The 25489-nt window shown below is 37.8% G+C and overlaps 1 protein-coding gene and 1 long non-coding RNA gene across 2 annotated transcripts; both read right to left on the bottom strand.

Annotated features, from left to right (window-relative positions):
* Positions 1-829: 829 nt before the first annotated feature.
* Positions 830-3351, bottom strand: LOC127544251 (uncharacterized). The gene is made up of 3 exons (XR_007949410.1): positions 3128-3351; positions 2863-2971; positions 830-2203 (listed from the first exon to the last, which is right to left on the bottom strand). It is a non-coding gene; the product is annotated as an uncharacterized LOC127544251 (long non-coding RNA).
* Positions 3352-15196: 11845 nt separating this feature from the next.
* Positions 15197-24927, bottom strand: LOC127547309 (WW domain-binding protein 11-like). The gene is given in 4 exon segments (XM_051974125.1): positions 15197-15265; positions 20468-21834; positions 24563-24845; positions 24847-24927. Coding segments are annotated over 4 exon segments (1800 nt in total).
* Between the last annotated feature and the right edge of the window lie 562 nt (positions 24928-25489).

Below are 25489 nucleotides of genomic sequence, written 5' to 3'. Positions count from 1 at the left end.
TAGAACAGTCTGAGATAGAAAGACTTGATTCACCAGACTGCTGCCAAATGTGTAGAGCCAGCAGCTGAGTTTGCTTCACAAGGCAGGCAAATGGCTGTCAGCTATATTCCCAATAAATAAAACATCAGTTAGATTTCACAGACCGTTGTTAATTGTCCTCTTATCATTTAGAAATGTTTTAAAGACAAAATACAACTATCCAGTAACAAACAGATGACCAGGCTAAATACCTATTTGCCTAAGCATTTAGGATATAATGATTACATATAACCAGACTAGAAACAGCAAGGTATGACATATTTGTATTGCTTTAACAGTTCTTATTACTATTGCTCTGATCATAGAAATCAGTTTTAGGAAGAAAAAAAATGCAAGAACATAACTATAACATAACATAAGCAGTTAAAACTCAACCTTCAGCCCATAAAAGAGTGGAGTTTTAAAACTTCCAAATAGCATTAATTATAAGTCCAAAAAATTTTATCTCCAAAGTTTTAGATAAATCCCAATTATTTACTATGATCTTATATCAGTAACAGTAAGAAGTTTATCCCAGAAAATTCACACAATTCTTACATACCCAAGTAGATGTTGAATCTTAAATAAGTTGAATATTATACAAATCATTTTGCTTTTAAAATACCCAATACACAGAAAAATCCCAAACTACATATTGTTTATAACAAAAACATTTTCAAAAGGAAGAAGGCAAAAACTATTATTCTTGGAGTCCCTTTCAGATAATTGGCATCAATACAGTTAATTAAAACTTCCTATTTTCACATAAAAAGAATCTGAAAAGTTCTTGAAAACATCAATTAAACATTTTGAAATAACCCTTTCAAACTATATATACCACATTTCTGATCATATTCTTTAGATACATAATGGTTATGAATATTAAAGAAACAAATATTCAATCACCATCTTGCAAGAGCAGCTTGTCCCTTTAAATCAGTTTTTCTTCAGTCAAAAGCGGCTGCAGCTTTCCACTACTGCTCTGCTGCTCTTCCCCTGCAAAAACGCATTCCATCTCACAGCCATTTCTCTGACTACCCTTTCCAACCAGTTCCTTCTTTTTCCACTGATTTCTTCTTGAAATCATTTGCTCCTACTAATCAATCCTTCTTAAATCACCTTCATTCTAGTGCCACCTCTCTCTCTCTTTCCAATGGCCCATTTGCTCAAACCTTATCACATACTTTAAACACTCCCAAACCCTTCTGACTAGATGCTCCATTTAAACTATTAATTGCTTTTGTAAATCAATCTCTTTTCCCTTGTCTTTAAATCACCTTTTTAAACTTTAAACTTCAAGATTCACAATTAATTTTGAACCAAATTTCATAAAACTCATAATATAGTTCACAAATTACAAATAAAAAGCAACATACAATTTAAGTAGGGAGATACAAACACAACCCCCCTCCCCCCAAGGTAAGTTACTGGTATTTTGTTTAATAACCTATATTTCAATTTGAAGTCCAATCAAATAATAAAAAAAGTTTCTCTTCAGTTGTAAAGGCCACAATATTCAATCAATTCGTAAGATTTTTACCCAGAATAAATCTAACATGTGCAAGGCAACAGTAAAATTATTTCAAAATTATTTCAATTTCGATTTTATTTCAATTTCAAAATTATAGTACCTCTTTAAGATTTGGGGGGATTTACTATATTGCAGACAATTACCCAGTTTAGCCTTTTTAAACTTTCTCTTCTCTAATTCCATGAAAGCAAACTTGCTAATAATGATTTTTCTTTCTTCTCCTGGGAAATTTTTTTTCTCTTTTTAGAAGTATCCCTAGTTTTCCCACAGATCCAACAGGTCAGAGAGCCCCCATATTCAGCTATTTACCTCTCTTAATCTATTTTTATTCTTCCCTTCAAATATCTATCATTTCTTGTTTCCAATCTTAACACACACACCAATTTAAAGTTATTTTAAAATTAACCAGTACTTTAGTTTGTGAAATTTCCTAAAATCTACCTAGATATTCCATTCAAACTTCTTTTCTTTAGTAAGCCAGAAAAGAGTTAAGCACTGATCCTTCCTTTACCTTGAGAATTTTCTTCTCTGCCGGAGTCCTGATAATAGGTTCCTTGTTTACAGGGGTGATAGTCACTGTTCTTCTATTTTCTCAAAACTTTCCAAACTTTCAATCTATTTTTTTCCCCTTCTCTCCCCCTTCCTGCAAAGCCACTGCCAGAGACAAAGGGAGAGAAAGGGGCAGGGGGGTGAGGGGGGAAGATTTTCTTTTCTTGAGAAGTCCAAAACTAGTTCCCAAATTATACTGCGAAGCACTCTGAAAGAATTACTACTCTGAATGAATTCCAATTCCCACAATTTAGCCTGATATTTTTCTAAGTTGGTAACACAGAGCTGAATTCTTATTTCTTACAAGCTTGCTAACTTTTAACACAGAACAAAGGTAATGCAAAGCAGGCGTATATACAGACATACACAAAACTCTATTTTCACCTTTTACATACAGATTTAAGTCTGATATACCCAAATAGTCCTGGGATATACATCCTCCTAGTTTTCTTACCTTTTATATCTGAGAAGTTCATTCCAGTCTTGAATTCCCTAGCTAATGTCCCGATACAAATTTTTGGACTGCTTCTATACCACCCTGGACCTGGTCTAGGTGTCTGAGGAGGCCCTACGTTACCCTCACGCCCCGGACAGAGCTCCCTTCTTTACTCTCATGCCTTTGCAGCCATCTGAGAGCCTCCTTAGGAAAAGTCCTTTATCTTTGGGGTCTACAGCAGTCCACACCAAAAATAAATTTAAGAGGGCTAATCCCTCAGTCTCCCTCGACCTAGTCAATAGACCCCCAGACTTCCCAAGAGCTTTACCTGGAGAACACGTGGTTCTTTTCAGGCTGCAAATGCCGGCCATCAGGACTCTACTTCCTTCAGTCTTCAATTCTGCGTTCCACTGAGTATCCCTGCCTCAGGTCATTGTCTACGAGGGGAGGGAGGCTGCTCACCCAGAGCCAGAGACCATGGAGAAAACAACTCCGTGGGTTCCTGTCCCTGTTCAGGGTACACAAAGCTGTCTTCCCCCAAAGACCCCAACCCGGAAGAGCCCCCAATTGTGAGGGATGTATAATGCCCTTACCCAAAATGACTACATGGAGATCATTCAGTAGAAGGCAGAAAAGTTGTTTATTGAAAACTTCAGAGGATGAGCCGCCCCATTGTGAGGTAAGAAAGAGCCCGCAGTAGGAGGGCTAAAGAAGTAGTAAAGATACATAGCTTTTATACAAGAAATTACATCACAAGTAAGAGAGCATTGAGAAGGGGAGGGGGAGGCATCTAATTGGTTGTTGCTATTTGGAGAGATTGGAATGGAAGATTTGTTTCCCTGAAATCTCCTGATTTCTAGGAAACAGAAAATCGGGCCTTCTGGCTTAATCAGCAGACAGTGGTGCAGCTAATAGACTAAATATCAATAAATGTCAAATACCAATAAATGTCATCAGCTCAGGTTAAGTAAATGTGTTTCTAGCTGGCCAAGGCTCAAGTAAATATGAGCCTGCACATATTATACAGATCATAGGGGAAACACAGAAATAATGAAAGTAACATACAGAAAAAGAATTCATACATTCCTATAAGTTCTTTACCTTATCTCTCTCTTTCTCCCTATTTCATACAATAGGAAGAAGATGGATTTTTTTTTTTACACCATTTCCTGACAAAGGGACACAATTAGCTGGTTTAGAGTTTACATCATTCCCCACTCTTTCAATTGTTAAAGTGGGTGGCAGTTTTCCTTATAAAGGAAAGAGTCTTGAAGGCCAAGGTGAAATTTTTTTAGAAGTCACATCCAGAGACACTTATTAAGTGTCCAGAAGTTAGAAGTGCAATAAGGTTGGCTACCAGGATACAAATCCTGAATATTTCAATTGTAGTTCATCATTTAGAACATGGCAACATTTTTGGAAAAATATATGACCATCCAACATTAATATCAACTATCCTAATTCCAATTGTCCAAGGGGCATTTCCAATTTGCTATCTGTAGACGTCTCATTGGTCTTCAGATATTCTTTGCAACATTACATTATTAATGCCAATTATTGATTTTTAAAAATATATTTGCAGGAGGAGTCCTGTTCTAGAGTTTTCAGAAAAGTGAACTCAGGATTCCATCTGTTTTTAAATGGCACTGTCCAGTTTCCCCTGCATACTGCATTTTATATGCTGTTCTCTGACATGGAATTCTTTAGTCCATTCTCCAAACCAAATCTAGCAAACAGATGGATGGCATTGAATAAACGGGTAAAGTGGGATATTGTTCATTTAAGAGAGCACACTTTTCTGTGTATATCCTTAAGCACTTCAGAACCTTGTGAAATAACATTGGTTCATTGAATCACAATCTCAGAATTGGAATGACTTATCTCTCCCATTCCATATCTGGAAAAAAGGAACTCTCCATAATTCTTCTGACTAGTGTTCCTATGGTCTTTGCCTAAAGACCCTCAATAATATGACCTAGGGCCTTGGAACATATTGGGTTCCTGTGACTCTGCAGAAGTTCTAGTTATGACCATATGTTCTTGCCCATCTCTGTCTCCTGTCCCCTATCAACACATAAGGCATATATTTACCTCTTGCCACTTTATAGCCTTTGAACTTTTTGCTTTTCTTCCTTAAAGTTATACAGAACAAGCCTAATCCCTATTCCATTTGTTACAGCCTTTCAAGTGCTCAAAAATGTCATGTTTTATCTGAATTATCTTTATTCCCGACTGAACATCTCCAGTTCCTTCAGGCAATCCTCATATGACATGACAAAGCTCTTTTGTGTCCTAGTCCTTCACCTCTTCTGGATTCTCTCTAGTGTATCTGGAGATCTTCCTACATTGTTTCCCAGAAATGCATGCAGGTTCCCTGATGTGGTCTGACCAGTGCCAGGCTAAGTTGCCTTTCCACTTCTTCCTGGAAGCTAATTTTTTCAATGCAGTTCCAAATTTTGGCTTCCATATCACACTCTTAACTCACCATTTTTCCCCAGGAAAATAAAATTGTTATTTAACTAGACGACTTCCATTTTGAACTTGCAAAATCACTTTTTAAAAAAGTCGACTAAAACTTTACATTTCTCTCTGTTAAATCTCATTTCATTCAGTTTTATCCAATATTCTAGTCTGGTCAAATCTTATGCATTCTGATATTAACTGTTTCTGCCAACTTTGTGTTATTTATGAATTTGCATGCCATATCAAATGGCCAAATCCTTTGTCTATTGCAAAGCAGCCTGTTTTGTGGCAACATCAGCAAAGCAATTTTGAGTTTGTCTGTGTAATTCAAATAAGTTGTTTCTAAGAACATGTTTGTACCACAGGACCCACAATACAAGCAGATATTATTTTCACATTAGTAAACTTGAATTAACTTGACTTTTTTTATTGATGTAACAGAAAATATTCCATAAATTACTTTCCTGAAAGAAAACTGATTTCATTAAAATTCTCTTCTCTGATCCACATTGAAGACAGTTCAGATTTAGTTTCAATAATATAGTAAGGGCGAGGTCCCACAGACAGTTGTGTCAATAGAAACATTTAAAGATCTTATTTACTACAAACATATACATCTCATAACAGGCAGGTGACTAAGCCAAATATTCATTTGCCTAATTGTTTAAGATATGATGAGTCAACATTTTCAAACTGAAAACATATTACATACTTGTAGTGTGGTTATGATTTCAACTGGTCACTTGCTCTGATTATAGAAATTTACTATAAGAGAAAAAAGCAGGGATATGATTAATGTAACAGCATCAAGCTTCAGGCTGAAATATAAAGATGTTTGTATTTGGGTTTTTGTGTATGTTAGAATATGTATATGCTAGGATAAAGAAACAAAAGATATGTGTGCATATATACATACATAGAAAGAGGGAAGGAGGGAAGAAGAGGGGGGGGAAAGAACAGAGGAAGAGCACACACAGGATAGTGTTTTTGTCCTACTGTTTGACTTCAACTAAGAGTCACAATTGACACCCAAACAAGTAGTAACAATTCCACCTCATAAGAAGATTCAAGAATAAATAGGTGGGAAAGGTTCCTATTCAAAGGAACACAATTTGGAAACTGATCCAGAAGATTATTATCTTCAGCAAAATTGGAGTGGTCTTGCTCTTGCCAGATACAGATCTCCATTTATTACATTCAGGATCATATCCTTCTGAGTAGCTTGTGGCATTTCTCTTGAATGGTAAATTACTGACTTGATGATCTATCAGATATCTGAATTCAAAACTCAAAAAATATGAGTTAAACTCCCAAGAAATTTCATCTCAAATGGCAAGTTTTACTAATCACAACTTAAGGTTAGATACAACTATTTTTACTCTTATGTGGTTACACTAAGCAATAAAAATTTACCAGGACTCACACACATGATATTTCATTTAACATCTTTTACTAGTTTGTTTTCTGAATATCAGAATTAGTTTAAACTCAAGGAGAAGGAAAAAAAAACATTAGAAATAAATTTTATGTAATAAATTTATAAATTCTGAGTAAAACCATTCCTTGTTTGGGAATTATATAACCCAAAGAAGATCATTTCTCATAGCTGATGACCTTGCTCACTCAAGGATTTCAAGAAAATTGTCAAGCTTATAAATTAAAGGAAAATCACCTTTTTTCCCCCTTCCTCCCCCACAGCTAGTAATTACCAGCTTTATGTTTTACCATAATGAAATTAACAACCTTACAATTTTCCCAAGTGATAGCTGAGTAGTCCTAGTTGTAATTTTCTCTTAACCTATAAGCAGAGGTGGAAATACTTCATTCCCTAAACCGCATTTACTAGGTTAGGGCTGACAAAAAGGCATAACTTTTTTTAATTGTTCTTTTTTTTTTTTTATCATTTTAATTGTTCAGTTCACACTCTGAAAACATTCAGATCACTGACAAATCGATAATCTCTGAAAGACTATTACTTCTCAGTTATTGTTTGCTGAGTCTTATCATTCAGTAATAGACTGAAGTGGTAAGATTTCTTTCCTAAAGCTATTGTAGCCTTGGCAATTCTCAGGGAAGACTGGGGCTTTCCCTCTTGTTACTTTAAACAAGTTTTCCTTTTTCTTTAGGGAGAAAATGGAACAATTCTTAAAATTCAGATGGAACAGACTCTATTGCACAAATGGATAGGAATCTCACATTCCACAGAGTTTCCAATTTTAATATACATGGCAATTTTACATTATGTTAAAATTAAGTAGGACAATTTTATTTTGGTAAGATTCCCTGAGTTCAAAAAATTATCTTGTTTGTTTCCCAATTCACAGAAATTTTCCCCTTTTGAGAGTTAGGAAAGGGTTAATTTCCAGTTTTTACTTCAAGATGAAGAACTTTACCTTGAAGTTTTTACTGACTTGGCCTCCAGAAGCCTGACTCCTAATAATGCAAATGCAAGCTATTTGCTAAGTTTTGCTGTTTGCAGAGTTTTTTTTCTTTCTTTAAAGCGGCACTAAACTGTCTTCATATTTCTGCAAAATCCCCAAATTCTTGAATTTTCTGTTAACACTTATGTATCTCTTTAGTAGGTTTTGATTAAAGCCCATTTAAAACTGCTTTTACTGTAATATCTCAAACAACAAATTTCAATGAACTGAGTATATTCCCTCTCCCTTTACCTGTCTCTGTGTGTCTTTCTGTGTTTCTGTCTCTCTTCCATCCATTTATCTCTGATACAATCGGGGAAGGAGGAAAGGAAAAAGAGTCTCTCTTTCCTCTATGCACTATCCTCATCGTAAGCCCGAAGAATATAGGCATAGTAATCTTAATTGAATACAGTTCTAAATTACACCAAAAAAATCACTTTTCAACATTGGTATTATGTTGTTCACATTTAAAACATCTATCTCAAGTTATCAGGTATAAATTAATTATATCCAATAAAAGTTAATTTCCCCATAGCATTCACAACAGTCATTATTTCTCTTTTCAGATAAGAAAACGGAGACAAAATTTTCCACAAGTTAAAAACATTTCTGAAACTGAAATAGAGAAGGGTGGGCTGGCTCTCTAACCTCCTGCTGCCATCCTAGATACTATCAAGGGCACTCAGATTCTTTTCAGGAAACTGCTGGGCAGAATCTCCTGAGGCCTGGAATGGATGTTTTGAAGACCTCCATTTGGTAGTAGTTTCAGATATCAGAAATCAGGGTGTAAGATCTGGAGTAGCTTTCTGGAGGACCTCTGGATGGGCCTTGGTCTCAGCAGGATAGTCTGGAAAAGAGACTAAAGTCTTTTTCTCCTTTGAGACTTTGGAGCCTGATCCCCCACTCTCCCAACCTGGGTTGGGAGCTGTTGGGACTAAGTGTGTGTGTGTGTGTGTGTGTGTGTGTGTGTGTGTGTGTGTGTGTGTGTGTGTGTGTGTGTGTGTCTCACTTCAGTCGCTATTTTTCCCATTTCTATCAGGTGACACAAATCCAGGTTTCTCCATAGTTCTCCAGCATTCTCTTTTCTTAATCTAATCTGAGATAAGGGATTAACAGGTATAAACTGTAATGATCTTGTTAGCAATCCCAACAAATTACACTTGGGCCTCCAAGAAATGAAACATGTTGAGTGATCAGGGTTGTGGAGAGGGTCCTTCAATACTTTCTAGGGTATTTTTTTTTCAGTATCTACCTTAGCATTTATGTAAAGGGGACCCTATTTTCCTTTCTTAATGATACACTAGGGAATAAGACAAAATAAGAGGTCAAGGAAGAGTTAGCAAAAAGTTGCTCTTTATTCTCTTTATTTTAAGGCTTTTTGACAACTAAATTTTCTTCATTGCCCTACCACAGCAAAACAATTGCTTGTCAATTGTTTTAAAAATCTTTTAAACTTTTTATAAGTTAGTCACTATTTTTTCTTAAAATAAATTCTACAGAGTAATATATCAAAACCTACTAAGATGTTTCAGAAGGAAGTCAATTCCTATCATCCCAAAGTCTTTGGACTTCTTTTTTACAAGCATAAAATGAAATTGCCAAGTTCCTTAATGACTAAGATATTTAACAGATATTGAAGGTTTTGAGATTAATGATCCTACAATTTTAATAATCTATTTTTTTTTCTGTAGCCCTAACTTGGCTAGTGACAGGGACATTGAAAAGTCTTAGGTGGAGGTTGGGAATGCTCATAAATATTTCCCAGTGTTATCTCTTTAGAAGCTTTTTCTTCTTGATTGTATTTCAAGTCTTTCAAAGTAGCAGAATCTAGTTCACAGGCATTTTTGCCAAACTAGAGATGCAAATGTGGACAAAATGACAAAACAAATACAAACAGTAATGTGGGCTTTTGAGTAAATTTAGTATCCAAAAGCATTTTGCAAGAAGCTCTAAGATCTGGTCTTGGGATATGGAAGCTCAGACTATTTCCCTTTCCCCTTTCTTTTACAGAACATGTCCAGTTGTAAAATGGTATTGTATTACTCTGAGATACCACTACACACCTGTTAGATTGACTAGAATGACAGGGAAAGATAATGCGGAATGTTGGAGGGGATGTGGGAAAACAGGGACACTGATACATTGTTGGTGGAATTGTGAACACATCTAGTCATTCTGGAGAGCAATTTGGAACTATGCTCAAAAAGTTATCAAACTGTGCATACCCTTTGATCCAGCAGTGTTTCTACTGGGCTTATGCCCCAAAGAGATAATAAAGAAGGGAAAGGGACCAGTATGTGCCAAAATGTTTGTGGCAGCCCTGTTTGTAGTGGCTAGAAGCTGGAAAATGAATGGATGCCCATCAATTGAAGAATGGTTGAGTAAATTGTGGTATATGAACGTTATGGAATATTATTGTTCCATAAGAAATGACCAGCAGGATGAATACAGAGAGGACTGGTGAGACTTACATGAACTGATGCTAAGTGAAATGAGCAGAACCAGGAGATCATTATATACCTAAACAATGATACTGTATGAGGATGTATTCTGATAGAAGTGGATCTCTTCAATAAAGAGAGCGAATTCAGTTTCAACTGATCAAGGATGGACAGAAGCAGCTACACCCAAAGAAAGAACACTGGGAAATGAATATAAACTGCTTGCATTTTTGCTTGCATCTTGACCTTGTAAGTTATATTGTATATAAGACCATATTGCAGAGAAAAACTAGGTGCTTCCATTTAAGATCCATGTTCCAAATTTTTCCCAATTCATCATCAAGCAAAAGAAGAATCTCTGGAAAAAAAGTTGTGATATATGGGGCAGGAAGCTTAAATCCCCAAACTTGTACATTCCAAATGGTGGAAGGGAAAAAATAAAATAGACAATAATAGAGGATGTCCCCTCTAGGGAGTTTGCCTTTGCTTCTTTTGGCTGACAGATCTGGGATCTGCAAAGGTGTAGAGGGCTGGAATTCTGAAAAGATGTACTTGAATCCAGAAAAGAAGAGTACTTAAGGTTAAGTACCTACTCAATGTGAGATAATGGTTCTATAAACATATACTTACATGATAGTGATGTATTGGCCCTGGTGAATGTGTTGTGGTGAGATAATTGTAGGAAAGAGAGTCAGAGTCTCTGCTGCAGGGAGCTCAGCCGGGAAGAATTCAGGCTCCAGACTCCAGGATCCAGGATCCATCTTTGAAGAGCTACTTGGAAGCTTGCATACCTTCTTCACTTCTCCTCCTAAAGACCAAGGACTTTGACTGAAAAAAAAGTTCTACAAATGCATATCTATCTATTTGTAGGTGTATGAGAAGACAAGTTCTGTATGTAGCAGTTTGATCTACTAGAGAAGTGTGGCTGAGGCAGCAGCTTCTCTGTCTAGGATTCTTTAGAGTCGTAAGGAGACAGCTATTAATTTATATATATAATTTTTATTATAGTTTTTTATTTACAAGATATATGCATGGGTAACTTTTCAGCATTGACAAGTGCAAAATCTTTTGTTTCAATTTTTCTCCTTCCCCCACCCCCTCCCACAGATGTCAGGTAGACCAATACATGTTAAATATGTTAAAGTATATGTTAAATATAATATATGTGTGTGTGTATGTATATAAATATATATATATATATATTCATACAGTTATTTTGTTGCTCAAGAATAATCAGACTTTGAAATAATGTACAATTAACCTGTGAAGGAAATAAAAAATGCAGGCAGACAAAAACAGAGGGATTGTAAATGCTATATAGTGGTTCGTCCTCATTTCTCAGAGTTTTCTCTGGGTGTAGCTGGTTCTATTCATTATTGAACAAATGGAATTGATTTGGTTCATCTCATTGCTGGGGATGGCCACGTCCATCAAAATCGATCATCATACAGTATAGTTGTTGAAGTATATAATGATCTCCTGGTCCTGCTCATTTCACTCGGCATCAGTTCGTGTAAGTCTCTCCAGGCCTTTCTGAAATCATCCCACAGGTCATTTCTTACAGAACAATAATATTCCATGACATTCATAAACCACAATGTATTCAGTTATTCTCCAATTGATGGACATCCACTCAGTTTCCAGTTTCTGGCCACTACGAAAAGGGCTGCCACAAACATTCTTGCACATACAGGTCCCTTTCCCTCCTTTAAGATTTCTTTGGGATATAAGCCCAGTAGTAACACTGCTGGATCAAAGGGTATGCACAGTTTGATAACTTTTTGAGCATTGTTCCAAATAGCTCTCTAGAATGGCTGAATGTATTTACAATTCCACCAACAATGTATCAGTGTCCCAGTTTTCCCACATCCCCTCCACATTCCACATTATCTTTCCCTGTCATTGCAGCCAATCTGACAGGTGTGTAGTGGTATCTCAGAGTTGTCTTAATTTGCATTTCTCTGATTAACAATGACTTGGAGCATCTTTTCATATCAGCCGTTAATTTTTAAGATTATATTTGAATTTTTAAAATAATGATCATTGAAGTGATCTGTCCCCCCATTTACTACCTTCCTATGCTGCTCATACATCCCCAAAGGTACATACGGGAGTAGAAAAGTATCTTTTCTTTTTCTTTCTCTATGGTGGTAAAGATTTTTCAAAATACTGAAATTAATTGCAATATGAGCATCTCTATCCTAAGAATGATGTTCCTCATGTTCCCTTTGAGATTTTTGGTTATTTTGATTAGAAATCTGAGACATGTATGTTAAACTTTTAAAAAGTTTTTTCAAGCTTGAGTTTCCCTTGCAAGTTCTAGTTCAGTTACCTATAATAGTTTCCTTCCCTTAATAGGAATCTGTATTTGTAATGAAAAATGTCTACTTTTCCTAGGCCATTGACATCCTCTTTCCCTAGTGCAGCCAGAGTTCGTAGGGAGGTACTTAGCTTTTTAAAATGATTACACCGAGAACATAGCAATTTTCAAAGTTTGTTTCTTTTGTTTTTGAGGCCAGAGGTGAAGATTGGATTTAGTTTTGGGCGATATGGATAGATTTGGGGAAAGAATGGCAAGTGGGAACAAGGAATACTTTAACATAAGACAGAAAACTCATTACAGAAGAGAGTATTTGGGAGGTGTTACTTTCCTATCAAACTGCCTTAACCCTTTGCTCCAGAGCCTTCTCCACTGTCAAGAGTTGGATTTTTGTGATTAGTGTTATGTCAGGAATAGAGATGCCAGGACAAAGAGTCATCCCAACAGAGAACCTGATTTGACTTGGTAACCCGAATTTCTCTATTTTGAGTTAAAAACAAATTTAGGGATATCTCAGAAATATTGTCCATAATCTTATTCATGAAGCTCACCTTGAAATGAAGTGTTTATCAGGATCCTATTCATTTATAGATACAGAACCCTTTTCAAGGATTTAGAAGGCTAGAAGTATGTTGGTAGCATTAGTGCAAATATAATTGTTTTAGTATATCTTTGGATAATGAGGGTACCTTGATTAGAGTTCCAATACCCTAGTCATTTGTCTTAAGACAGATAACCTCTATTCAGGGTACTGATAATGCTTCCTCTGATGACTTTATCTTTCCCTGTATGGCAGACTTGCTTACCCAATGTTTTCCTCTATGGGTAACTTGGACAGGTTACAAACTTGCTTCATTAGACCTAAGTGACATTCCTATGGAGGCAATCTTGTTGTAACTGGAACATGGTGATGAGATTCTAATTTTGATACTTAGCCAGATTGTTATCCTCAGGCCCAAACCCCACAGAAATCATTAATGATGTTGCTCACTAAAGCAACAAGCAGATCTGTATGCCCTGTGATAATACTATCTGGTTTAGATATAGTACAGAAATCAATTAATAAGAATGTAGCACCAAGAGGATGCTCAGCAGAATGCTGGACCACTAACACAGACAACAGAAGAGCCTTTCCCCAGTGTGGCATCTGCCCACTATTCTTCTTTGTTGTTACAATATCATTGCCATCCATTACTGACCTCTCCCCAGTCAAGTTTTCTGCATGAATTCTGGGTAATTTCAAGCAGAGTTTCACCAAGTCAGTAGAACCTGCCTATGTTAGTAAACCACTCCAATAACTTCCAAATCTATGTACTTTGATGTAATCAGGATTTTTTATTCTATAAATATTCTTGTCTTGCTTTGCTACACTGCTGCCTCATTTGAAATAAATCTGCTGATTGCATAAAATCAATGCCTTTACTTGATTTGGAGAGAGCCTGAATTCTTTCAGAAAATACCTCCAATCACTGCAGAACCCAAGACTTTGATCCAAAATGGGAGAATCTCTGACTTGGGATCTCACCATTTTAAGGAAAAGCCATGCATTTTAATCAGGCTTTCCTCAAGGACTTATTGTGTCTATGATTTGCTGTTTCCCCCATTCATTCTTTAGGATGAGATTATTTAGTTTCCAATGACTTTTTGGTATATTTTCCCCTACTCTTTTATTGAATGTAATTTTTATTGCAACATGATCTGAAAAAAAAATGTATTTATTATTTCTGCCTTTCTGCATTTGGTTTTGAGGTCTTTATATCCTAATATGGTCAATTGTTGTATAGGTTCCATGAACTGCCAAGAAGAAAATGCAATCCTCTTTGTCTCCATTCAATTTTCTTTAAAGATTTATCACACCTAACTTTTCTAGTTTTCTATTTACCTCTTAAACTTTTCTTATTTATTTTGTGGTTTGATTTATCTAGTTCTGAGAGAGCAAGGTTGGGACACTATACTCTACGAGCTATGCTTTCTAGAACTAATGAATGGATAATTTCAAAAGCCTGTGATTTTATTTTGTTTGCACCAAGAAAAGGCATGATTGTTCCAAAAATAATGATACATGGATCTAAGGGAAAGACCAATAGTAATAATAAGGAATATTTGGATTCAGCTTTGTTCAGTGCTGAAATTAGGTGACAAACATCATTTTCCAAGCCAATCCTTTCCCCCCACAGTGAGTGTCTGGTAAACCTTTGCCATGTTAGAGGGAATAATATATTCAACCAACAATTTTGTTCTTGCACAAGAGTGGCTGCTTCATAAAGCCATCACCGCTTTTCTTCTAATAGATTAATATCTGGAAACCTGAAAGTATCTATTACTTTACCATTGTGCCTTCTAATTTGGGTTTTCAGCCTTTGGGTTTTTCTCTGGAGACAAGATTGAATACAAACTTTCTTTCTTTGTAGAACATTTATTTCTTATATAAGAGACACTCAATACAACTTTTGTCACTGAGAAGTCATCTCAGTTAACAGATATGTCTAGTTTCCTCTCCCAGACATCCTGCTTCATTGAAGGAAAATAAGATTGTCTATATTTTACAATCAGTAAAATTTTCACAAAAGAATTACGAGGAAAGTATAACAAATGAAGTTAAAACCACAAAAGAGAGAACATTTGTTTTCTGAGAAATTTCTCCTCCAACTGACCTACTCACTTAAGGAAAATCCTGTCTATCTCATGCTTCAAAAGGAAAACGAAAATGGTGAAATGAATATAGTAGATATAAAGGAAGATTTTTATAGAACTTTACCAGTCTACTCAGTATGGTGCATCTTTATCTTCTGTACAGTTAATTCTGTCCAAAGCTAAATAACATTAAGATATTAAGTAACATTACACTGAAGTGAGAAAATGCTATGACAGTACAAGTAAACTCTTCTGCACTCAGGTCGAGTATATAAAAACTCCTGTTTTTAGAAACCATGTTTCCTACTATGACAGTCTGTGATACCTGTGGTCTTTAAATGAATGAATTCAGAGTAACCCCTCCATCTCTTTTATGAAAGCTTGTTACACATCATCCTTGGTCTGTATTAAAACAGGAGCAGAGACCAGATTGAGGGATAGTTTTGGCAAGGTGTAATGGGTTGTGGCAATTCTTTGTACCACACCTACTGAATAGGCTGAATCAGATATTATATTTATGTCTCCTGGGTAATGAGAGCTAACATGATCGCATATAAGTCGTTCTGCTGAGTGGACTGAAAAGGAGTTCTGACTACTCTATTGTTAAGTCATGAGAGTATACAGCACAAATATTGTGTTTGGACGCATCTGTAAAGATAGTTGGTCTTTTAAAAGGAACTTTAGAAACTTTTTCTTCAAGAATCCATCGCCAATTATGTAAAAGTCTGGTTATCTTTAATGGAGACCCATGTGTAAAATTTGGAGCCATGGCTAATAAAATTTGCCACTCTGGTATGGTCTCACAACACACATTAATTTGTGTGTTGGTGTAAAAGGTGTATATCTTATCAGGTCTTGCCCCAGATAATTGTACTGCTCGCTTAATGGCCTTTAACAAAATTCTAGCCACAAGCACTGGGTAAGGAGTAAGGCTTTGTTCTGGTTGTTCTGGGAGGTTCACCCACTCTATCACACTGTCTCCTTGATGAAGGACTGCTGTGGGTGCCTCTTGTGTGGCAAAAACTGATATTTCCAGGAGTTTTTGAGTGACTCTTTCAACCACATTGGATAAAGCCAATTCAACGTCTCTCAAAGCCTCTTGAGCTTCTTTTGTAAGCTGGTGTGGTGAATTTAAAACACTATCTCCCCTTAAAATATCATATAATGGTTGTAACTGATAGGTAGTCAAGCCTAACACTGGTTGCATCCATTGGATATCTCCTATCAATTTCTGAAAATCATTTAAGGTGTTTAGCTTCTCTGTTCTTAAGGACAGTTTTTGTACTGTCAGCACCTTAGGGTATACTTCATATCCTAAATATTGAAAAGGAGCATGTCTTTGAATTTTCTCTTCAGCTATGTATAATTTGTAGTATCTTAGTGTTTCTATGGTCTTTTGTAGACATGCTTCTAGCATTTGTTCCTCAGGTGCACATCCCAATATATCATCCATATAATGTAATAGCATAACTTTTGGAAATGCTTTTCTTATTGGAGCAAGAGCAGCAGCAACATACATTTGACACATAGTGGGGCTGTTTTTCATTCCCTGTGGCAAAACTGTCCATTCATATCTTTTATAAGGCTCAGCTAAGTTAATGCTGGGCACTGAAAAGGCAAATCTTTTCATATCCTCCTTATCCAGAGGGATAGAATAGAAACAATCCTTAATATCGATGACCCAAAGAGGCCACTCTCTAGGCAATTGAGTAGGAGATGGAAGTCCAGGCTGAAGAGTTCCCATAGTTTCCATCTGTTCATTCACTTTTCTTAAATCAGTGAGCATCCTCCATTTTCCCGATTTCTTTTTTACAACGAACACTGGGGAATTCCAAGGACTTAGAGAAGGTTGTAAATGCCTTTGTTCAAGCTGCTCCTGTACTATAGCTAATAAAGCCTGAATTTTATCGCTACTTAAGGGCCACTGTTCTATCCACACTGGTGTATCAGTTTTCCATTGGATAGGAACAGGTGAAAGTGTTGGCAGGCCTTCAACAGCAGCCCTGCTTAAAAAACCGAAGTACTCATTTTTAACCCCAATTGTTGTAAAACGTCTCTTCCCCACAGATTGATGGGGATTTTTTCAACTATAAAAGGAGTAAAAACTCCTGTTTTGCCTTCAAAAGTCCATCTCATAGGGGTAGCACTAACTTCAGCTGCTATTGATCCTCCTACTCCAGACATATAGGTATCTGCTTTAATCTTTGGCCAGTGACTGGGCCAACTGGCACCTCTAATAACTGTACGATCCGTACCTGTGTCTACCAATCCTTCCAATGGTAGGCCATTTATATAGATCATGAGCATAGGTCGGTCAGCTGTTACAGCTGCTGTCCCAGTATATTCCTGGATTTTGTGGTCTGGAGCCAAAATCTGGGTGACTATCACCAGGTTGCTTATTAGGATTCTGTATGAGTAAACCTGATGCTACTACTTCTCCTAGGTGATAAGTCACACATTGTCTACCTGTATTAGTGACTGGGATATTATCTACACATTCCCCAATTTCCCACATCAGTGTGTGGATGGACACTGTTTTGTACGTACAAAAAGGAGGTGAAATGGTCAAGCCTACTGTGACTGGAGGTAAGGGATCCACAGGCTGGAGAGGAACAGATTTCACTTCTCCAGGGGGTATCTCAGTTGTCCCAGCTGCATACAGCTCTATTCTCCCTAATTGTAATTCCTTTCTGCCATCAGGTTGCTTCCTGGCTGGTTGACTGTGTAATCCCCTTCTCCCATCATATGGCTTTCTGGCTGATTGGTCATGTCTGGGTACTGGACTTCTAGGCACTCTCTGGGTGCACCATTGGCTGCCATCATGCCCCAAGTGTTTTTTTGCCTTGGGCCCTGGGGCTGGGCTCCTCATCCCATTTCCCTGAATCTGTCTACATTCTGAGGCCCAATGGAATCCTCTGTTGCATTTTGGACATGGGGTATTGGATCTTGTTCTCCCACCCTGTTTTCCCATTCTATCTCTATACCAACATTGAGCTTTCAGATGTCCTACTTTTCCACACTGAAAGCATCTACGAGTCTCTCTGGAAGTCCCTTGCCAAGAGGGACTCTGTCTTCCCATGTTTGGATTTTGGGAAGTCTGCATCATAGCCTGGCTATAAAAGGCATCTGTACCCACTGTGGGCACAGCATCTTATGATCTCCTCTAAAGGAGCATCCTTGTGCAGTCCTAGTATAATTCTTCTGCAAACCTCATTAGCATTTTCCTTAGCAAGTTGCCTTATCAAAATGTCTGTTATTGCATTTTCTCTATTTGTTCTTGTGATAGCTGTCTGCAAGCATCCCACAAAGTCAGCAGAGGGTTCATTTGGCCCTTGTGTTATTTTTGTGAAGGCCCCCCCTTTTTCATCTTTATTGTGGAGAGAAGCCCACACTTTGATAGCATTAGCAGCAATTTGCTGATATGCTGCTACAGAATAATTAATTTGTACTGCGATATCTGCATAAGGACCTACACCTGTTAATAGGTCAGAGGTGATTGCAGTATGAATTCCACTTTGACTATTTTGTTGGGCTTGTATCCTACAGAGCTCACTATATTCAGAAAGCCACAAGTAGTTCTGTCCAGGTTCTAGGCATATCCTTGCTATAGATTTCCAGTCATTAGGGGTCAAGATTTCAAAAGACAAATTTTGTAATAGCATCTTAACATAAGCTGATGTAGCCCCATAAAGAGTGCAAGCTTTTATCAGGTCTTTGAGGATTTCTATATCAAAAGGTGAGTATCTTCTACTTTCTTGACCTGAAGAATTAAACTGTTGAATTACAGGAAAAATGTGGTGTTGAAATTCTGATACATTTTTCCCTTCTTCTTTGGCCTTAATTAGTCCCTTTTGCAATCTACTCATGGGAGCAGCTGGATGCTGGGGGGGGAGGTGCTGGTGCTGTCACTGCCCTCCCCCCACTACCCTTCCTCCTTCCATCCCGGAGGGTGGAGTTGATGGAGGAGAGTCAATTACCTGCTCCTTAGGTGGGGCTGAAGCTGCCTCAGATTCACCACACCCTTGAGCCTCACTTAAGTCTCCATGTCCTGTGGGGATATGGCCATTAATCTGTTCTTTGTCTTCCTCCTTTATCTCAGGTTTCCCCATTTGGCTATTCCTAGAATTTTTACCTTTTCTCCTAGAACTTATACGGTATCTTAAGGCCAGCTGTACCTCGATGAAAACTGAATGAGGACCGTTTTCATTGTTATATGCGGAGAGCTGTTGACCAACCAATGCCCAGTTATCTACAGAGATTTGCTCTTCCTCTAAAAACCAAGGGGAGGTGCGTTTTAATGTACCCAGAAGTCTATCTGCCTGTTCCCAAGTTACAAGTAGCCCTTGATCTTCTATCAGCTTAAGCAGGCTTTCTATAGCACCACTCCTGGGTGGGGCTGGGGTTGGGGGGGTTGGGGTGGGGGATGGAGAATCTTTACCTAGGATCTGTCCCATTTCAGCCAAAAAAGGTTACTAATTTAGTCTTTAAGAAAATAAGTTCCCTGTTTGTCTTATACTCACCTAAGTTCCTGGTCACTGGAGACTTCTTCAGTGAAAGTAGGGTCCTTGGTTCCCACGCTTGGGCTCTGAGAAATGATATGAGTGTTACAGGACTTCAAAATCTGCTGGAATCATTGGATTCCCCAAGACATAAAAAGACTTTTGCTGGACTTCAAAAACTTGGGGGGATCATTGGATTCCCTGATCTATGAAGCAATGGACAATAGATTGGTTTTGGACTATCTCTTGGCTGCTGAAGAAGATGTATGTGTGACTGCTGTTTACATACTCTCCTTCTAGGACTTCTGGCAATCTTTTACAATACAATGTTGATTCATATTGTTTGTTATACTGTTAATTGGGTGAATAATTCATGTTTGTTACACCACATCAAGCCTGCACTGACTGTGGGGAGAGTCATCACTAATAGCCTCTGCGTTGTTGCTATGTGCTTGTGTAATACTTCCCATGCTGATGGGTTTGTGCATAATAAGACCATTGATCCCAGAAACCTGCTAGCAACCCCCACTTCCCTTTGGTGCTTTTCATCTCCCTTCCTGAGATGTCAGGGAGGGCGTGATTATCTCCTTTTTAGTGCTTTCATCTCCCTTCCTGAGAAGTCAGGGGGGTCGTGATCACCTCTTTTTCGGTGCTTTCACCTCCTTTCCTGAGAAGTCAGGGAGGATGTGATCACTTCCCCTTGGGGGCTCTGACCTCCCTGAGGATTCAGGGATGGCATGATCACCTGTGTTCAAAAACAAAAGAAAGCGGGAGATGTAATGGGCTGAGGCTTGAGTTGATGCACTGAGGTCCCAAGCACATGAGGCTAAATAGTAATTGGACCATACTCTATTAATATATAAGCTTGGAGAAAGAATGGCCCCCGCCTACTCTTTGTGCAAGTCCTGATGTGTTGTATAGGAAATGACGATTCTGGTGGGTGGAGGCAGGGGAGTGAAAAAGGAAGGGGAGGAGACCTCAGCCCTCACTTGCTCTGCTAGCTGGCTTCCTGTCGCAGCTGCCCATATTGGTATCGCAATCCTTTTTGCCCATGTTGCTATCACAATCTTTTTTCACCTCTTCATTTGAATAAAGACTGAAGATTTTTCCCTTAACCTGAGTTCCTGACTCCGGCTGATTTTAAATACATGATCATTACAGCAAGGGGTATAGTAAAATCCTTTTCCGATTTCCTTTGGGGAACAGTAGCAGTAGCTCCTTTGTTTTCTCGTTGAATCCTCAGTGCAGTAGGCACAAATCTGATCATTTCTGCCTTGGGATTGGTGATTTGTGGCTTGGCACTGATGATAGCTGTGACTTTCTTCTCAATGGGACCTGCAGTGGTATCACGCATTTTAGGTCTCTGGATCAAATTGGGTGGAGAACTTAAAAAATGTGCACTGGGCAAGGGAGTTGGTGGAAAAAGCCCAGGTGTAGCTGGTCCAATTTGGGGTACAAAAGGTGGGTTTGTCTTCCCAGGAGGAGGTGGACAGCTGGCTAGAGGTGCTGGGGGACATAGCCTTGGTGGTCCCCCTTGAGGAGAAGGGCCAGAAAGTAAAAGCTTGGGTGAAGGAGCTCTAAACCCTGGCATTCCAAGTGGTTTTAAGAAGGGAGTAGCTCTTGGGGGTGGACCAGCAGGGAGCCCAGGAGCTGGTAGTAATGGTGGAGCAAGGTGGAGTCCTGGTATGGCAGGCAACTGTCTTTGGGCAGGAAGAGCAGACTGTGGAGATAGTTGCTGTTTCTGAGAAGCAGGAGAGAAGAATGCCCCATCAGGAAGAGATACTTCCTTGTGCTGCTGCTCTCTTGTGTCCTTTAAGTCCTCAGAATCCTCCTGGTCATCATCCTCTGAAAATACCTGAGCTTCTTGCCCCTTGTCAGGAATTTCCTGACCTGCTATTCTAAGCATGGTAGCTTGAAGAGGTGTTAATTGCTTCATGTTTTTCTTTTTCTTTCCCAATTCTCCAGGAACACCAGCAAATCTTACATTGAGAACTGAGTTTTTTTCCTCACTGTTCTCTCTCTCTTCATCATCAGCCATGAACTCTTTTCCCCAGGGGACATCTGACTTGTTGATGCTCCTGTTACAATTGCTGTCATCATGCTTATCTTGATCCATGTCTTGAGGACAATCTTCTTTTTCAATGGTGCTGAAAGCATCGTCATCACAACCTCCTTGAGCAAGTTCTGGACTGTCCTCCTCCTGCTGAGGAGGAAAAACTTCTAGAGCAAAGCCCACTTTATAGCCGTACATCTGCAGCACTTGGAAAGGAGGTGGCCCAGGGGGTGGGCCCGGAGGAATTCTGCCAGGAGGTAAAGGAGGAACACCATGTCCAGGCACAGGAAGCAGAGAAATTGCCCTGGTGGGAGGTCCATAGGCAGAGAGATTTTTGAGAACAGTAGGTGACTGTGCACCAGGCAATGGTTTTCCTTGGAGTGAGATGTTAGAAGGAGCATGAGACATGTCAGGCAGTGGGATGCTTTCCACTTCAACGTGCTGAGCATTCTTTACAGAAGCAAAGTATTTATTTTTATTTTTTTATTATAACTTTTTATTGACTGAACATATATCTGGATAATTTTTTTTTTTACAATATTATCTCTTGCACTCACTTCTGTTCCAAGTTCCAAGAACTTTCTAAGTTCCGAGCTTCCTTTTGAGCCTGGTCAGTGGGGTTCATGAATTTCCCACTCTTGGTACGTGATGCAGATCTTCTCTCCATTTCCACAGCTTCTATAGCTCAGTCAGAGAAGGAGGAACAGAAACTTTTTCATTCAAACCAATGCTCCAAAAGTATTATCAGTAAAGGCTAGATGCTCATCAGACTTTTTTCATCAGACTGTGAAACATCCACCTTTCTGCTATTCTTTGGAGCATACATGTTAAATATGTCACAGTATATCCTAGATACAATATACGTGTGCAGAACCGAACAGTTCTCTTGTTGTACAGGGAGAATTAGATTCAGAAGGTAAAAAATAACCTGGAAGGAAAAATAGAAATGCAAACAATTTATACTCATTTCCATGGGTTCCTTCTCTGGGGGTAGCTGCTTTTGTCCATCATAAATCAATTGAAACTGAATTAGCTCTCTTTATCGAAGAGATCCACTTCCATCAGAATACATCCTCATATAGTATCATTGTTGAAGTGTATAATGATCTTCTGGTTCTGCTCATTTCGCTCAGCATCAGTTCATGGAGGTCTCTCCAAGCCTCTCTGTGTTCATCCTGCTGGTCATTTCTTACAGAACAATAATATTCATATACCACAATTTATTCAGCCATTCTCCAATTGATGGGCATCCATTCAGTTTCCAGTTTCTGGCCACTACAAACAAGGCTGCCACAAACATTTTGGCACATTTTTTTCCCTAAAGATATTGTTCTTATTTTATTTTAAAGACTTAAACATTTTTATGTAAATGGATGAAGAATCCTTTTAATATGGACAATTATGATGCATTTCAACTTACTCCAAAAAAGAATAGTTAAAAGATTTTTCTTGTGCTTTACCTTTAGATAGGAATTTGTAATTGAAAAATTTTATTTTGGAAAGCCTAGAAGAAAATAAGGAATTCTTTGCTTTATCAAACAATTCTCATACAAATTTTACTACTATGTACTACACCTTATTTTTGTTAGATAGGTCTTTCTTTTATAAATGTTATAAATAAAAATAGTCTAAATTAGTGATTGAAAAAAATAAGTAGTAATAATATCCATCTATTCCATTATTAGGACAGAAATTAAGTTTAGATACAAAATATTCTGGGACAATCATATATCTATATCATGATTTGCACATGATATTTATTCTGCTATGTTTCAGTATTTTAGAAATTTTAAGTTGCATGCAATTTATATTTCATTAGTATTAGAGATGATCTCTATTAAAAGCCTTTTTCTTAAGTTTCAAGGATCAATATCATATCCAGAAACTGTGAGGAAAAATTCTGTATGTAATGATGCTGTCCTAATACATTATTGTTTTAATATTTATTAATAATCAATATATTGGCTTAATATATTAATACTGACAAATCATTCGTTAATATATACTTCTATATATGTGCATATTAAATATGAATCATTCCATAAGAGCTTATAAACAACATTTTAAACAGATTTCACTGCACCAGATATTCTTATCTCCAAGAATCATGGAAAAAAAAAGCTTTCAAAGTACAGAAAAAAATTAAGTAGGAACAAGATGAGGTACACATTATCACATCATCCAGTCTTCTACTGGAATTGTACCAAGGATGGCTTCAGTGAGCCTACAGAGGGTGAACTTACATTTTGATACTTTTATTCAACTACAGAAAGCAATTACTTTATACACAGGCATTAAATATAAAGCAATAATTGGCTAGTCTCTTACCTTGAGACTTTTTTCATCTGAATTTGATAGAATGAAAATGATTTTTCCATAAAATAAAAACTAAGAAAATTATTTGTGTAGATGGTTACATGAAATATGTATATGTGTGTAACTTTTTTTTTTAAAAAAATCAAGTTTGGAAGCAATCTGTTAGATATGTCTATAGACCTTTTAGACATAGGATTCTATATATATTCATTGACACTATTCTCTCAGTTCCTTGTGATTCTCCATCTTTTTTTTCTTTAAACTTTTTAATAACTTTTTATTGATAGAACCCATGCCAGGGTAATTTTTTACAGCATTATCCTTTGCACTCACTTCTGTTCCAATTTTTCCCCTCCCTCACTGCACTTCCTCCCCCAGATGGCAAGCAGTCCTTTACATGTTGAATAGGTTACAGTATATCCTAGATACAATATATGTGTGCAGAACCGAAGAGTTCTCGTTACACAGGAAGAATTGGATTCAGAAGGTAAAAAAATAACCTGGGAAGAAAAACAAAAATGCAAGCAGTTTACATTCATTTCCCAGTGTTCTTTCTTTGGGTGTAGCTGCTTCTGTCCATCTTTGATCTATTGAAACTGAATTAGCTCTCTTTATCGAAGAAATCCACTTCCATCAGAATACATCCTCATACAGTATCATTGTTGAGGTATATAATAATATCCTGGTTCTGCTTATTTCACTTAGCATCAGTTCATGTAAGTCTCACCAGTCCTCTCTGTATTCATCCTGCTGGTCATTTCTTATGGAACAATAATATTCCATAACGTTCATATACCACAATTTACTCAACCATTCTCCAATTGATGGGCATCCTTTCATTTTCCAGCTTCTAGCCACTACAAACAGGGAGCAGCAAGTATTGACTGAGCTGGGCCCTCTTCTGCTCACATTGTACCTCTAACTTTCCAAGTTCTTTGGCGATACCTGGATTTTCCTTTTCATAGAGTCGGACAATTCTCTGAAAAGTTTCCTGAAGTTTTTTGTGTTTCCTTTTGATCACATTTTCATGTAATTGTGGCTGCTGTACTGGATTGAACTCCATCTCATTCAGTTTCTCCATGTCCCAGATAATCTGTTTGGGATCCTTCATCTTCAGCACTGTAGCTCGTACCATCATTCATTGTTTCTTGTTCTTTTTAAATTCCCCTCTTCCGAGCTTCCTTTCCAGCCTGGTCAGTGGGGTTCATGAATTTCCCACTCTTGGTGCGTGATGCAGATCTCTCCATTTCCACAGCTTCTATGGCTCAGTCAGAGAAGGAGGGACAGAAACTTTTTCATTCAAACCAATGCTCCAAAAGTATTATCAGTAAAGGCTAGATGCTCATTAGACTGAAAAACATCCACCTTTCTGCTGCTCTTTGGAGCCAGTGAAGGCCACAGGCCTGCCTTAGCAGCTGCAAAGCTTTGAGGGAGATAGGAGACCTTCCCCTTAGCCTGTTGCTCTGGGCCTTAGCTATTGCCCAGCCTCTGGAGATGCACCTCTTTCCCTTTTATAGGCACCTGGCAGACTTCACAAAACACATCGGGATCCTGCACCCAGAAAGCCAGGCTAGGATCTGGAGAAACTTCCCAGCACTTGGTATTTATATCTCCCATGGTGAGTTAGCAAGTTTGAAGGAGATAATTTTAATTTGATTTTCTTTCTGTCTGTTGATTGTGAGTTTGCACCTTTGGACTTGGAATCAAATAAAGAGTTTTCTCACAAAAAAAGGTGTTTTTTTTTTTTTTCCCTCTTTGGGTGGAGTTTTTAACTACTTTAAACAAATGAGGTTAATTAAGTTAAATGCC

Source organism: Antechinus flavipes, chromosome 1 (genome assembly GCF_016432865.1).
Source record: "Antechinus flavipes isolate AdamAnt ecotype Samford, QLD, Australia chromosome 1, AdamAnt_v2, whole genome shotgun sequence".
NCBI classification, from domain to species: Eukaryota; Metazoa; Chordata; class Mammalia; order Dasyuromorphia; family Dasyuridae; genus Antechinus; species Antechinus flavipes.
The sequence above is the reverse complement of the archived record's forward strand: the minus strand, read 5'-3'. Positions and strand labels throughout refer to the sequence as shown.